This window comes from Amphiura filiformis, chromosome 1, assembly GCF_039555335.1.
Source record: "Amphiura filiformis chromosome 1, Afil_fr2py, whole genome shotgun sequence".
Taxonomy (NCBI): domain Eukaryota; kingdom Metazoa; phylum Echinodermata; class Ophiuroidea; order Amphilepidida; family Amphiuridae; genus Amphiura; species Amphiura filiformis.
In genome coordinates, this window is record NC_092628.1 from 66,704,143 (window position 1) to 66,720,371 (window position 16,229).

A 16,229-nucleotide genomic window follows, 5' to 3' on the forward strand; every position below is an offset into this window, starting at 1 on the left:
AAAATCAACCTAGAGAGCAGGCAGGCTTCAGAGAGGGCTTTTCAACAACTGATCATCTACATGCTTTGAACCAACTGATTGAGAAAGCAAATGAGTATCAGCTGAAGCTTTGTATTGGCTATATAGATTACGAGAAAGCTTTTGATTCGGTGGAACACAGTGACTTATTTGCAGCCTTAAGAAGGATTGGAGTCAACGAAGGGTATGTTAAGATTCTGGAGGACATTTACACAAACGCCACAGCTACAATCCACATAGATAAGGATGTCTCCAAGCCTATCCACATAAAGAGGGGAGTACGGCAAGGGGACACAATCTCTCCAAAAATATTCACAGCTGCCATGGAACAAATTTTCAAACAACTAGATTTAGACGAAAGAGGTATCAACATCGATGGAGAATGGTTAACTGACCTGAGGTTTGCAGATGATGTAGCCCTTACATCACCATCAGTCAAAGACTTGGAAGTTCAGCTAAATAGTTTGAACACTGAGAGCAGGAAAATTGGATTAAAAATACACAAAGGGAAAACGAAATACATGACCAACTTTGACACTACAGAGTCCATTGAAATTGACAATGAACCGATTGAGAAAGTAGATAGCTACAAGTATCTGGGCAAGACAGTCAAAATGGAGGACAACACAAGAGAGGAAGTCTTACTAAGAATCAAGGCTGGCTGGTGTTGTTTTGGCAGGTACAAAGACATCCTTTGTGATAAAAAGCTACCAATGACATTGAGGAGGCGCATGTACGATCAATGTGTGTTACCCACCATGACCCACGGCGCTGAAACCTGGTCGACAACTAAAGATCTGGAACATAAACTCACCACGACACAACGAGCCATGGAAAGACGTATGCTGAACATAACTATACGCGACAAAATCAGAAACAGTGACATAAGAAATAAAACTGGAGTCAAAGACATCATGGAAAGGATCGGTGAAGCAAAATGGAGATGGGCAGGACATGTGGCAAGAAAAAAGCGACAACAGATGGACAAAAAGAGTCACCGAGTGGCAACCAAGAACAGGAAAGCGAGAAGAGGAAGGCAAAGACGAAGATGGCGAGACGATTTAACAGCATATAGAGGCACCACATGGGCAAGGGATGCATAAGACAGACAGAAATGGAAGATTCTTGAAGAGGGCTTCATACTACAGAGGATGAAACAGCCTAGGTGAGGTGAGGTGAGGTGAGGTAAGGTATATTGCTACATATTCAAATTTGTGTGTTAAATTTCTATGAAACATGTGCATACTAATTTGGACTATATTGGATGTAACTCTTGAGATACAATGAACGTTAAGGGCTGAATACTACACTGCCGTTTGCCAGATGTGTCACTTTGTAGTGTCCCTCCCCTCCTTATTGGATCATTAAGACAGCAGCATTTATATTAATGTAAGAACATTGATTCCATGTAGATAAATACATACATGAGTGATTTGGCCATACTTGTCTTCTAGGACTGCACCATAACATTTGAGCACTAGCGAGTTGGGCCAGTAAAAAATCAGTGGACTAACATTTGGACTAAACTTACACTGACCAATGATATAAAATCTAAAATTGGTACCCTTTGGACACATGGGTACTTTTGAGGTGTGTTTTCCCCTATCACACAGTCAGGTGGTATTGTACAGCCCTGATTCACACTACCTGTAACTTTACCCCACCTGCAACTCAACTTGTAACTAACTCTTTTTTCTCTCATACACAGGTTTACCTGGTTGGAAACCATTGACTGCTTACTGTGTAGGTCAAGCTACAGCTAATTCAGTACGAGATGATCTGGGTTTAAATCCAGTAGGAGAACAGTCTGGAAATGCACAAAACCTTGCAAAAATTATCTTAGAAGGTATAGAGAAGATCTGTTTGATTTTTCTCTATCGTGCATTCAATTATATCATATTCATAAAACTTATGCATATAAATACAATAATACATTTTTGTATATTTGACATAATAAACAGTAAGCATCCTGGGAACCCAAGTAAGTGCATTTTGTTTTGAATGTCAAATGGGATATTTTCTGTGCAAGTCAACAATGCAATTCAGGATATAAAAACAGGAACTGTATTATGAATGTCACAAACAATGCCACTCAATATCTACATGTAGACCATTTTGCTTTTTTTTGTTCAGATATTTGGTATGATTCAATTCTACATTGCATTCTTATTATATTGCAAAGAGATGCTGAAAACAGCAAGTTAGGAAAGTCCACTTCAAGGGGCACTTCTTATGAGTGCTATGTACCTAGGGTGACTAATTACATGTAGGTAACTTTATTATACTGTGTTTTTATTGTCACTTTGCTTCTGTTCAATATTGACTGAAGCAGGTACGTGCCCCGTTTAGATTGGCCATCCAGTCCCCATTAACTTTGAATTATCATACACAGAAAGGGGAAGCATTAGCTTCACATATTAGAAGTGCTGTGCTGTGAATTACATTAATTTTTTACATGTACTACTAGTATACCTTTTAACTTTTTCAGTGTATAGAGCTATAATTAATGTGCATTAAATTAAATGCTGGGTGGTGATACTATTCTCTTTTTATTTTTATAGGGACAAAAGCTGGCAGTAAACCACTTCTATTCCCATGTGGTACTTTAAGAAGAGAAACTATTCCAGATTCTCTACAAAAAGCAGGTCAGTGAATTATGTATACTGTTAATTAATGTTTTGTATGTTATAAATACCAGCAATTGATGACATACACATGAACAGTAGATGCAAAGGTGGTCAAGGTTTCTGGACAATTTTACTAGATTGAAAATAGCATTAAATTGCATCAGGAATAATATCCATAGTAACTACTGGAGGTGTAGGATGAGTTTGCACTCTACATGTACCGTAAAAAGTAATGCTTAAAACTTGAATATGTGTGTCTGCAAGCCTCAAAAGTGTGATTGTCTATTTTGCCGATGTCGACTCATATGTATTATATGCACATGATTACAGCTTGTCATGCACAGAACTACAGCCTCTGTAGAAGGGTCTGAAAATTACTTGGGATTTGGTATGTGATTGGACAGGGACCTGCTGGGGCTAGTCATTAACTGCTAACAAAAAAACCTGTAAAATGAAAAGAAAGATGTCTTGTTGATTTTGAGCACTGTACATAACAATGATAACCCCCTCAATTGTAATGTTTGGTTGTAACACTGAAGAGGGAGCTATTTATTTCATTTGCTAAAAAAATCTTATTTACAAGTTGTATACAGTTGACTGAACCCTGGTAAGTAATACAACCTGTGAGAAATTGTCTGTCCTAAATGATTTATACAGACTTCAATGGACCCGATCTTCTCTCAAGTAGAGATGTTGTGTGAGCTTAGTGTCCTTTTGGTCCTTTTTGGATTGTTTATAACTGTTTAATGTTATACCAACTGATTTTTGGTTAGACCACATTCTATATATGGGCATCTCCTGCAATGCGTGGGATCATTTCTCATGAAATGTTGTATGCCTTAGTAAATCTCTTGCTCTCTGCACTGAAATAAGAACCACAACTAAGCAATGACAATAACAACAGCAATAAAAGATACAAAATTACTGGTGTGAAAAATGGCAATTTTTTTTCTTTTTCTAACAATAGTACTTGTAGATGTTCTCAATGCTTCCATGACAAAAAAATAAGAAAAGTTGCTGATGAGCCAATGTGAAAGAGTTAGAGAAGAAAGTAACAGTAGAATTTCAATAATGTAATAGGTTTAATAATATAGCTGCAATTTGCCTTGAGACTTACTGTTTTTGGAAACAAAAATATGCAGATGAGCAAATAAGTTGTAAAACAGAGACACTTTCCTGTTTGCAAATAAGAGTTTAAACACATCTGAAAAGTTGTATCACAGCTCTTTATATATCAGGGGTGTGAGAGCTTAGCTTTTAAACTGATTTCAACTTTTTTTACAGCCCATATGTGGCGTTTTTACCCTTATTTTACGCTGTTTTTCAGCGTTTTTAATAATTATCCTATTTTGTTTGTTTGAGGCCTCTCACATCCCTGATATGTGTCTTGGTGTGGAAATGAAAATTTTGTGCTCTGTGTGTAAATTCTTGCCTGAAATCGCTCTTTAAACCTAATGTCCCAGGTGTTTATAGTGAACGGAGAGCAAAGAAGGTAGGAAGAGAAAAAGGAGATGAAGATAAAAGATATTTTCTTGGGTGCGGTTTTGAACCTCGGGTGCTAGAATCATGACCAGGGATTGCATTCCATGAGGTGTAGCTTGGCTAGCCAAGCTTTTCATGGCCATGTGTGTGTTCGATCATATAGGATACTTGCTCCAGCAGTTGCTTTGTGTATTGAGGTTTTTTGATATTTGTTAGGTTTGAAAATATGATTATGTACTTATGAAAGAATATTATAGAAATCTTGGCTAGTTGAAATATTGGTATATTGTAAACTAAATTGGCCCAATTAGGGCCAAAGGAACAAGTGATAAAAACAAGTTGAGCATGAACTTGGTGCATGTGATGTCAAAAATTGTGGTTGCAATTCTGCAAATCATGTAATGGAAGATTATTGCCAGTATTCGATTTTACCCGACCTTTAAAGATACATCACTTCTGTAACAAACTGCTGGATAATTGTTAATTTGCACCTATGGGTCAGTTTCTCAAGGATTCCCAAAACGTCAAAGTTTTATTCTATACCATATAGGATGACATTTATCTGTTACTCTATAGTGTTTTCACCTTTCATTAGGGTCACGCTCAAACCACTAATTAAATTTTAATTACATTTCACACCATTCAACAAGTTTATGCCACAAATTACCATCAATCTCCAAATTTAGTCAATCAAATTCAATTTGGTGACAGCTTTTGCTGTAAATGTCAAGGCCACAAAAGTTGTCATTGATGGGTAAACAATTCAGGACACGACCTTGATCTATAAAGGTGATAGATACGTTTTATTTCTTGCCGGCAAAAATTGCCTGTGAATTTGATCAGTTTACTTCGACCAGGACCATCAACCTTTTTCTTGATATGGAGAGTTTGTGATATAATTCTTTGCCAATGTGAAAACAGAATGACCATTAAGTTTGCAACTGAATACAGTTTGACCGTTGATATTAGCAAAATAATTGGACACCTACAAGAGTAGACAAAAATAACAGTTTGAATCTCTTGTTTGTTTGTTTCACTGTCACTAGCATAAAAAAGGCATATTTTGTCTCTATGTGTGGGTGCGGGGAGGGGCTATTTGTTTGTGTGTGTGGGGGGAGATGGGTGGGTGTGTGACTGAGAGTGATTTGGTGTTTGTTTCCAAATAACAACACTCCAGATTTTCCTTGGTATAAGCAAGGACCTAGGGGACTCTTATAAAAACGAACTCTGTTCTGTGTGTGTGTGGGGGGGTTCTATTCAAGAGCAAGAGACTGTTAATATGGAGAATTTAAACATGATAAAAGATAAAGATATGTGTGTATTTATGTGAGGGAGTGCTTTTGTAAGCATCATCAACGGAGGACACACACACACACCCCACCCAACAAGATGTAGCTGCATAACAGTGGACACAAGGGTACCAGAGACTACTCTCTGCATGCGCTTCCTGGTTGGTACTGTAGGTCATTTTTGCAAGGGTTTTATTTTTGCGAATATGAAATTTTGTCATATATGATAACTTTGGTAATAAGGCATTTTTCGCGAAAATATCATCACGCACAAAAGTCCTTTGTTTCGGAAATTGCAAAAATATCTACATGCATCTTATATGGTAGATCACAATTAGCATAATGATACATTTATGACCAACCTCTACAATGGATGTTGTAGGGTCAGTCAGCATGTGTACTTTGCGGAAAAACTAGCAAATTCCACAGTTTAAGACCAAAACTCAATTGTGTGTGTGCGTGTCCATAGTTGACTCAAGTGATGTATTGGTTTCTGCAGTTTGTGTATGTGTGGTGAAAATTTATGTGGTGTGTGTGTGGTTCAGGTTTATTTATAATTTTATTTAAAGACATAAAATGGTAGTTTAATGCATCAAAAGGAATAAAGTTTCTAGATAGATAATCTAGCAAAGAATTCTAGCAAAGGAATTGTGGATTTATCAATATATCCTATATAATCCAGCATAAATTTTATACTAATTTACATGTTTGTAGATACAGGTAGGCTAAACCCATATTCCATAGTTTGCCATGCTCAAATATTATGGCATTTACTGTCGTGGAAAGTTAAAACAACATGTTATAGAGGTCTTAAGATGCTAAATCATTTCTCTCTCACATTTTTCTTTCAATCAAGCAATTCAAATTCTAACTGAATCTAATACATACATATATTAAGTTTGCCTATCAAATGCAGATGATTATAGCTCCAGAAAGTTACAAAACTGAAAAAATGGGGTGTTGAAAAAACAGAAATGAACTAGACTAAAATTAGACTAAATTCGAAATCATCAAATTCAACAAAATGAATTTGTGACTGATGAAGGTAGTATTTGTATCTTGCTAAATATTTGTATGAATTATTACCCTACTTAAAGAAAGTATAAAATAGAATTAGTTGAGATTTGTGAGATTAAAGTGTAGGCTCACCAAGTACAAATTGATAGTAATAAGTTTGAGGGAATAAATAGTGACAATTTGAGTGTGACGCAGCCATTGTTTGACTGGTGTTGTTGCATTGCAAACCTTGAGCAATAAAGGTGAAAATACATAATTGTTGGACTTAATCTTATCTATGCACACAGACCAACCAAATATGATTGATTGATAACCATAACTCCATGTTTATTAATTAGCACAAATCAGTCTTGATTCTTAAACTTTCTGCATGATTCTTTAGCACGTTTTGTGTATTTATGTATGTTTATGTATATTGCTTGGGGCAATGTGTCAATATGATAGATAGTTGTTGTTTTGTTGATTGTGAATAAAATAAGTAAGTAGATGTTAATACCATGTAATGAAGTGAATGATTGAAGCATTAAGCGTAGGGATCACAGGCAGTATATAATAGTAAATATTACATTTTATTAGTGGTAAAAATATCACCGAAAATAAATATATTTACATTGCCTTCAGGGCAAGATAGAAAAGTGTGTGTGAGGAAGAGTGTACTATGTAATATTTCAAATTATGATGGATGAATGTATGTCATTTCTTCTCTCCTTTCAAATAGCGTGTTTCTATTGAGTCCCCTGTATTTTACCGGTAAAACTGTTCGCCGTCAAATAGCGGCGAAAGATGGATAACGGTCAGTTTCCATTGCACGTTGTTTACCGGTAAACACTTGACGAACAGCATCGATTGACACGCCTCGAAAGTTTGCCGGCGAAAGGTCATGCACTGGGGTCAATTCCAGGGTCAATCGCCAAGCATTGTGGATTTTAGTATTGTAGTATTTTCTTAATTGTTTGGCTAAAAATGAGGTACCAAACTCGAGAAAAGAAGACTGAAGAATATGTTTTTTTTATTAGCGTTGTCATTCGTTCTCGTACGCCTGGAATTGGGGAATCCCCCCTCGGTTCTTTGATATCGACCGTGAGTATTCAGTATTGTTGCGCGCAAAAAAAATAGGTCTTAGAATTTAATCTTTCACATTTTAATTTCAGATAATATTCTTTTTAATGAATAGTAATTTAACATTTACAACATAATATTAAAATCATGAAATTTTTCTAATCTTCTGAAGCACACCGCCCCGGATCCGAGTTGATTTCTATTTATTTCGCATGCACAGCTGGATTCATCCGCTGTTGTTGTTGTTTTATTTCCGGGTTTATTGTATGGCTTTTACTAGGGTCATAAATCATAACTCATGTTAAATATTTACCATCAATTATGTATAATGCATTATGAATATTGCCATTTTCTTTATTAGCAAGTGAGTCAAATATTGTATGATTAGGCCTATGAATTTTTGTGAACGGAATGGTACTATAAAAACGCTAGCTCATTGATGATACAGACAGAGTTCAATTTCGCGACTCAACTTCCGTTTTCTTCCCTGTATGCACATTCAATCGAACGGAGTGAGTTTCTATTGGCGTTTGCCGGTAAGCGTCCCCGCTATTTTCCTTCCTCAAGAAGGAAAACGTTACCGGTAAAAACTTGCCCCTGTTTTCCGGTAAATAGCGGGGAAGGTCAGTTTCTATTGAGCAGAATTAATCCCTTTACCGTCTTTTTACCTGTAAACGGTCCCAATAGAAACACGCTATATGTAAGCTATATACTTGTGTCATTTGTCTGTATCCTGTCTACATGTATGTATTATCAAGTCCGAGACACTCCGGAGCTAGTTTGAGGATAGTACAATAGGGCCTATGTGATTCTTCATAAATTAATAAATTGCAATCTTGCAACCCCTGCTAATCTCTTACACAACCAGTTTGTGCCGGTCCTGATATACAGTCTGGCCCGAGACTAGGCAAAACTCTCTTCTGTGATTGGTTCAACACATCCATGGATAATTTATTAATTATTAATTTATTTATATATTGTCACATTTTTGACACTGTGTTGATGTCCTCAACATCGGCATAAGCCATGTATACGGAGTGTCTGATCATCTCATTGTATAGATCTCTGGTATTACTTTTAGGGGCCCTGGTGGGGTCCAGGGGCAAAGCCCCGGTGGGGGTCAAGGGGGCGGAGCCCCCTGAAGCTCCTGGTTTTTGGCATATTAGAAGCTAAAAAATCAGTGTTTAAGAGTACAAATTTCAAATTCCCTCTTTCTTTCCCTTTTCTCTTCTCCTTCCTTTTTTCTTCTCCTTCCCTTTTTCTTTCTTTTTCTTTTCTTCTTCCCTTTCTCTTCTTCCTCTTTTTCCCCTTTTTTCTTCTCCTTCCCCTTTTTCTTCCCTCTTTCTCTCCTTCCCCCTTTTCTCCTTCCCAATTTTTGCTCTTCTTCCCAGTTTTTTGTGTCTGGGGGCAGCTTGCCCCCGGCCACCCCACTGGTTACGCCACTGCCCATTTTGGACAATCTGCTACACAAATTTGCTACTTGCAAATGATTGCAAATTGTAGTACATGTATCAATATGCACTTAAAAACATGTTTAAAAAGTATCCGGCATTCTCAGATGGTAACATATCAGTCCACAGTTGTTAGGTTAAATGGCATATTTATATACAACATCCATGATTGATATACAAACTTTCCACAGTTAGATAGTTGGAAATGGTATACATGATGTATGTCCACATTTACATAATTCTGTACATGCATGGTGCACATTTGGCAGGGATCACAGTTATGGGGTATATATTTGGGTGTGTACTGTGTATGCAGGGAGGTATGTATGTAGGTATGCATCATATTGACTATCTTTATAATATTTGTAAAAAAAAGTAAAGCAATATGGTAAGTAATAACACTCTGGTATAAATTGCAAATTTTTACAGTTGAAACATTCTATAAAAAGACTGATATGATTTATAGTTTGAACCAAATCTCTCCTGAAATGGTATCATATTGATATCATTTCCATTGATTTGAAATGGTATCATACTGATACTATTTCTGTATAGCTGACAGCTTTGTAAATCGTTTCTCACACTCAGTGACACTGCCAGCTATCTGATGCATGAAGGAACTTCTCACTATTAAACGTACACTAAGAGCGAGCAGTCAATTGCGTGTGTATGTTTAAGATAGCGTGCATGCGTTCATAAATGGGTCAGATTACTTTGAAAACATGTGTAACAATATTCCTGTCATAGATGCAGTGATCCATGATGGCAATAGTAACATAAAAAATTTATGTGATAAATGATAGTTCCAGTTATGATACATGTACTTTAATCGCTATAAAAATTATAGAGCTCTTTCTATAAGTTTCATTTTTGCTGACTCAGACCACAGAAGTGTTATTGCAAGTGTAGGGGTATATATTTTCCATACCCTTATTGTCAAGACATGTTTATATTTTGGTAATGTGACATGTTTTTCAATGATTAAAACGTTTTTTTCTCCCCTTCCATGAAATTTCTGTTAAATGCAAATGCTTTGATTTTTTTTTTTTATTGTCGTATTTGGGTGTAATTTGAGCATGAAGAACACAGTAGATATGATTGAATGCAAATCATTTTTGCCTGTGTAAACTGCTCGTAAAAAGTATTGTTACACTTGAAAATCAGTGGCGTAGCGAGGGGGGCACGTGCCCTGGGTGCCACATTTGGGGGCACCAAAATGATGGTGGATAAAGAAAAAATTGATTCTGCGCCCCTTCCAAGAGGTAAAAGTCAAAATTTTTGCACGCTTTGCACACATTTCAGCACAAATAGTCATTTTGAAAGATCAATTTAAGACCGAAATTCAATTTCATTATAACCAAAATTAAGTGGTGTTTGTGCAAAAATTCTCACACTCCATGTACAATTGTTTCAAGGTTGGGGCAGGGAGGGGGCACCATTATGCATCCTTACCCTGGGTGCCACAACCCCTAGCTACGCCACTGTTGAAAATGTCGCCATATTTAAAAAAACAAAAGGGTATTGTTGCTCTGCAATCTTGTGAAAAAAAGTTACACCAATCTGAATTTCAAAAGTTGCACTCGCTCCTTAAAAAGGATCCTGCTATATAAGTTTCTGGATGAGTACCCAATGCGTTACTTGCTTTACTGCACACACCTTTTTCATTCAAATCAAAATTATTATGATTGCCCCCGCATGTTTAATTAATCAAAGAAAAGAAATGACAGTAAAAAATGTGACCAATGTCAATGGAGATCAAGAATCAATCTGGATTCACATCCAGCACTACAGAAGCCATCACATGCAGAGAGACACATGGACACTCATGAAGCAGTGATTCTCACGTTTAGTTGGTGGAATGGGCTATTCCAGAAAATAAGTGCACACCCCCTATAGAGGAGTTCGGTAACAAGTAACATTGGCAACTGGAATTCCAGTTGTTTTCGGAAAGCGAACTTGGAAATCCAGACATTTCTTTTATTGAAAAGTTACTCCGCTATAGGGGTGTGTATTTATTTTTGGAATAGCCCAATAGCAAACATCAAAGAGAACGAATCATTGGCTTTTTATAAGCTGGTGTTACGGTCAGAGGGACAGTCTGTCGAGTTGTGACCCTGGGTTGGGATTCAACCAACTGTAAAGAGATGGGGAGACATGTATGTTGATGACTGTCCTGGAAGTGGCCCTCCAAGGGTTACGTCTGCCAGACAGGGTGCTTCAATGTCCACGTTTCTCTCAGATGAATTCTGTTGTGCTTGATGCAAATCCAGAGTGACTCTTGTGCCCCATTTAGATCAATCACATTTTCTGTTGTTGCCATAGCTTTTCATGGATTAACCAGACATGAGGCAAACATAATTGGAATGGAAAAGGGACATAATAAACTATAAAACAAGTAGGCCTACCATGCAGGATGCAGGATCCTTTGTATAGGGGCTACTGCAACTTTTAAAATCCAACTCTTAAAAAAAAAAAAAAGAAAAGCACAGTGATTTATAGTGCGATACGCACAGGCACAACGCCTAGACGTTGATCCACAAGCCTCAGCACATTAAAAGACTCACAAAAAGTATTGTTTTTATTTATTTTACCATTCAGATGTCAACAAATGAGGTGTAAAAATGTGCAGTCTAAAATGGTGCATCCAGCGAGTTTATTAATTTGCTCAATGACCCATTCCATGTCAACTCCAGGGATGTGCACCGCAGCACCTCTTCAATTTTTTTCTGTTTCTGTGTGGTGGTAGATATTGATGAGAAAGTAAAATCCCAAAAATTTGAGCTTCATACTCCATTTCGTTTTCCGTGGCATCAATTTGAAATTTAGGGGGTCGGCGTAAAAATGTGTCGCAACACTAAAGACGACGTTTGGAGGTCCATAAATGTATAAAGGAACCCTTTACAACTTTGAAAAGTATGTATCCTGGGGTACTTATTTGTGTAGAATTCAAATCTGGCATCAGAAAACTTGTAACTCCTTTACTTTAAAAGATATAAGGCCCTCAAAATGCAACTTCGTCCATCCAGGACCAACTTTGGGGGTCAGAACTCCAAAAGTAAAAATAATTTTATTGTCCATATTTTTGCCAGTCAGAGCCCTTTGGTAGAACATAACTCTTATCCAATATTGAGCCTATTAGAATACTTTTAGCTGAGATATTACCCATGCAAAACCCCAATTGTACATTTTTTGTACATTTTGACCCCCCTGAAAACCAATGTCAGACATTTTGTCCCACCATCAACTTCAGGTATGTTTAAGATATGTCCTTGGACAACATTTCTGAGAGATATTGGCTTGGGGTCTTGATGGCTTCAACACATCACTTAGGTTTGCCTACTCCATAGAGTTGTACACATTTTTGATTTCGCATGTATAATGACTTATGTACAACTCTATGGAGAATGCAAACCTAACTGATGTATTGAAGCCATCGAGACCCCAAGCCAATATCTCTCAGAAATGTTGTCCAAGGACATATTTTCAACATACCTGAAGTTGGTGGTGGATCAAATTGAATACATGAATACAAAAGCCACCTAAGTCCATGCGAAGTTATTTTGAGAGAAAAACCCGTGTATCATTTTAATTCCTTTAGTTAGATTTACCTGGTCAATATGGTAAGTTTTACGTGCAAATGAGTGGATTAACCTGTATTAGGTATGACGATTAGCATTTCAGGGACTTCGTGGGGTTCATTTTAAATTTTGGACTTAGGTGGTTTTTTGAATCATATACAAAGACAACAATGTTAGAATGAGATTACCACTAGTAAGATAATACAAAATAAAGCACACAGGTATGTATAATGTTGATAAGCATTCTGCCATGTAATATAAACCACACACTTTCCTTTATTAAACCCATTTTTTGTTCAAAAGTCATTCTCTAGCAATGAATGTGTTACAAGTGGACTTTTATACATACTGGATTTCAATCAATGTGTTACAAGACTCAAATCATGGAATTGGGTGATTCTTTCATACATGCTATTTTTCACATGCCCAATAGACACAGAGAATGAATTTGAGTTGTTCTTTCATGCATATGACAGGCCTATGTATAGCAACAATTTCCCATGCTTAACTCAATTTGGCCAAAGTATGGACCTAGGTGGCTTTTGTATTCATATATTCAATTGTCTGACATTGGTTTTCAGGGGGGTCAAAATGTACAAAAAATGTACAATTGGGGTTTTGCATGGGTAATATCTCAGCTATAAGTATTCTAATAGGCTCAATATTGGATAAGAGTAATGTCCTACCAAAGGGCTCTGACTGGCAAAAAAATGGACCATAAAATTATTTTTACTTTTGGACATGTTTGGAGTTCTGACCCCCCAAAGTTGGTCCTGGATGGACGAAGTTGCATTTTGAGGGCCCTATATCTTTAAAAGTAAAGGAGTTACAAGTTTTCTGATACCAGATTTGAATTCTACACCAGTAGTACCCCAGGATACATACTTTTCAAAGTTGTAAAGGGTTCCTTTATACATTTATGGACCTCCAAACGCCATATTTCGGTTATGCACACATTTTTACGCTGAAACCCCTAAATTTCAAATTGATGCCACGGGAAAACGAAATGGAGTATGAAGCTCAAATTTTTGGGATTTTACTTTCTCATCAATATCTACCACCACACAGAAACAAAAAAAAATTGAAGAGGTGCTGCGGTGCACATCCCTGGAGTTGACATGGAATGGGTCCAATACCCTTATGGTTTTTAAAGCATGGTGACATTTTCAAGTGTAACAATACTTTTTGTGAGTATTTTAGTTTTGCATTTTCAATGCTTTATACTCATCACCTTGGAGACTCATCACCTTGGATTTTAAACCATGCAATTAGTAATTTCCATCAAAGAACACAAATTTTGACTGAATAAGATAATTAAATTGAGTTTCTGTTTGCAGATATTAGTAAATGAATCAGTTTCTTTCATCATTTCAAATCATTTTGATTAAATATTGGCCAAAAATATCTTGAATTATCTTCATTTCTATACAAGATGAAAAATACAAGGAGCATTTCAGTTGTGTTATTAAATTGACTAGGCATGTAATTTTTGGGATGCAATACATTCAACTTCCTGCAATGAAGTTTAATATAATGTTTAATAATGTAAATATAACTTGTTTATTGTTGGAAAACAATAGTCGCTGATAATTGTGAGTTATCAGTATAGATGTTTCTACCTCATTGTATGAGCCATGCAATATGCTGAGGTGTAGGCCTGCTACATCAAAGTACAAAGTACAATTATTTTGGAGGGGCTGATTTTGACAAATTGATCTTTTTTGTCCAAATGTGGACCTTTTTGACCAAAAAAGGCATAAAACCCCCTGACCCATTCCATGTCAACTCCAGGGATGTGCACCGCAGCACCTCTTCAATTTTTTTTCTTTTTCTGTGTGGTGGTAGATATTGATGAGAAAGTACAATCCCGAAAATTTGAGCTTCATACTCCATTTTGTTTTCCCGTGGCATCAATTTGAAATTTAGGGGGTCAGCATAAAAATGTGTCGCAAGCCGAAAAGACGACGTTGGAGGTCCATAAATGTATAAGGGAACCCTTTACAACTTTGAAAAGTATGTATCCTGGGGTACTTATTTGTGTAGAATTCAAATCTGGCATCAGAAAACTTGTAACTCCTTTACTTTAAAAGATATAGGGCCCTGAAAATGCAACTTCGTCCATCCAGGACCAACTTTGGGGGGTCAGAACTCCAAAAGTAAAAATAATTTTATTGTCCACTTTTTGCCAGTCAGAGCCCTTTGGTAGGACATTACTCTTATCCAATATTGAGGCTATTCGAATAATTTTAGCTGAGATATTACCCATGCAAAACCCCAATTGTACATTTTTTGTACATTTTGACCCCCCTGCAATCAAATTCAGATTGCAACTAAAATAAAAAAATAGCATACATTATTTGTTGATGAGGTGTTTGTTTATACTGCATAAGTTGAGTTTGAATTCAAACAAGTTGTTCCTGGTCATCATTAGAAGCCGGGATTAGTAGTTGACTTCTGAAGTTGAGTCCAAAATGAAGTGACCCTGTTTACACACAAATGAAGTTGAGTTCAAATTTGACTAAAGTCGACTTCAGGCTCTGTGTAAATGGGGGGGTCATGAACTGGGTCAAAATATAACTGCAGGTAGATTTTATCCTGTGATTTCAAGCAGGGATCTGCTCTCTGCAGCCATAGACAGTAGTAGGCAGTTCTCTATACATAAATGATGAAGACAAGGACATTTATAATAATAACAGATCAATGACACATTTCATACCAATGACAGTGTTTGCTTTGCAATGTTTAATACAGCTTCAATGACAGTGCAAGTTTTTTGGTTTATTATATGTATCTTATGTGCAGGTGTAGACTTCAAAGCCCATGTAGTGTATGAAACAATACCACACCCAGATCTTGAAGCATCTATTAACCAATACTTTGAAAAGGTAAGAACAAAATCCTTCCAAGTCCTCAATAAAGTTGTTCATATGACCATGGTCCATCTTTTATGCTTTAGCTTAAGGAAGGGTATGAGCGTTTGGACAGTATTTATTGTGGGACATTAGAACACATCAGACATATCGAATTGCATTCTGAATACGAAGAATGTCCTTCTGATATCAAATAATTTTGATTTTTGAAATTAGCAATGTAATACACATTTTATGGCAAATCATTAAAATTTATATTTTTGATATTTAACAGTACTTGAAGTAAACTTTATAAATCTGATGATTTATACTTAAAGTGTATGTAGGTGGGATGAAAAGCCGACGATCAATTGAAAATTTTGACCTTTCATATTGAAGATTTGGATTTTTTTTCCCAAAACACAAAAATAAAAAAGGTCTTTTTGGGAAAAAATCCATATCTTCAATATAAAAGGTCAAAATTTTCAATTGATCGTCGGCTTTTCCTCCCAGCTACATACACTTTAAGAATATATCATTAGATTTATAAAATTTATTTCGAGGACTGTTATATATAAAAAATTTGAAAAATATCAAATTGTAATAATTTGTCATAAAATTTGTATTATATCGTGAATTTCAAAAATGAAAATTATTTGATATCAGAAAGACATGCTTCAGTATTCAGAATGCAATTGACACGTCTGAGGTGCTCTCATGTCCCACAAAAATACTGTCGAAACGCCATAAACGCTCATTCTAGATCCCTTAATTGCTGCAACATTATAGATATTCATACATTCATAAGTCAAAAATATACAGTGCTTTTTTTCTTGTTTGTCCATTGGAATAGAAGATG

The 16,229-nt window shown here is 36.2% G+C and overlaps 1 protein-coding gene across 3 annotated transcripts in view; it reads left to right on the forward strand.

Annotated features, from left to right (window-relative positions):
- LOC140151424 (uroporphyrinogen-III synthase-like) overlaps positions 1–16,229 on the forward strand; it is a 70,184-nt gene that overhangs the window by 8,009 nt on the left and 45,946 nt on the right. For all 3 annotated transcript variants that reach the window (XM_072173773.1, XM_072173781.1, XM_072173764.1), the window contains exons 4-6: positions 1,727–1,864; positions 2,580–2,663; positions 15,324–15,406. In XM_072173773.1, coding sequence (XP_072029874.1) covers positions 1,727–1,864; positions 2,580–2,663; positions 15,324–15,406 — 305 coding nt within the window. The remainder of the gene's footprint in view (positions 1–1,726; positions 1,865–2,579; positions 2,664–15,323; positions 15,407–16,229) is intronic.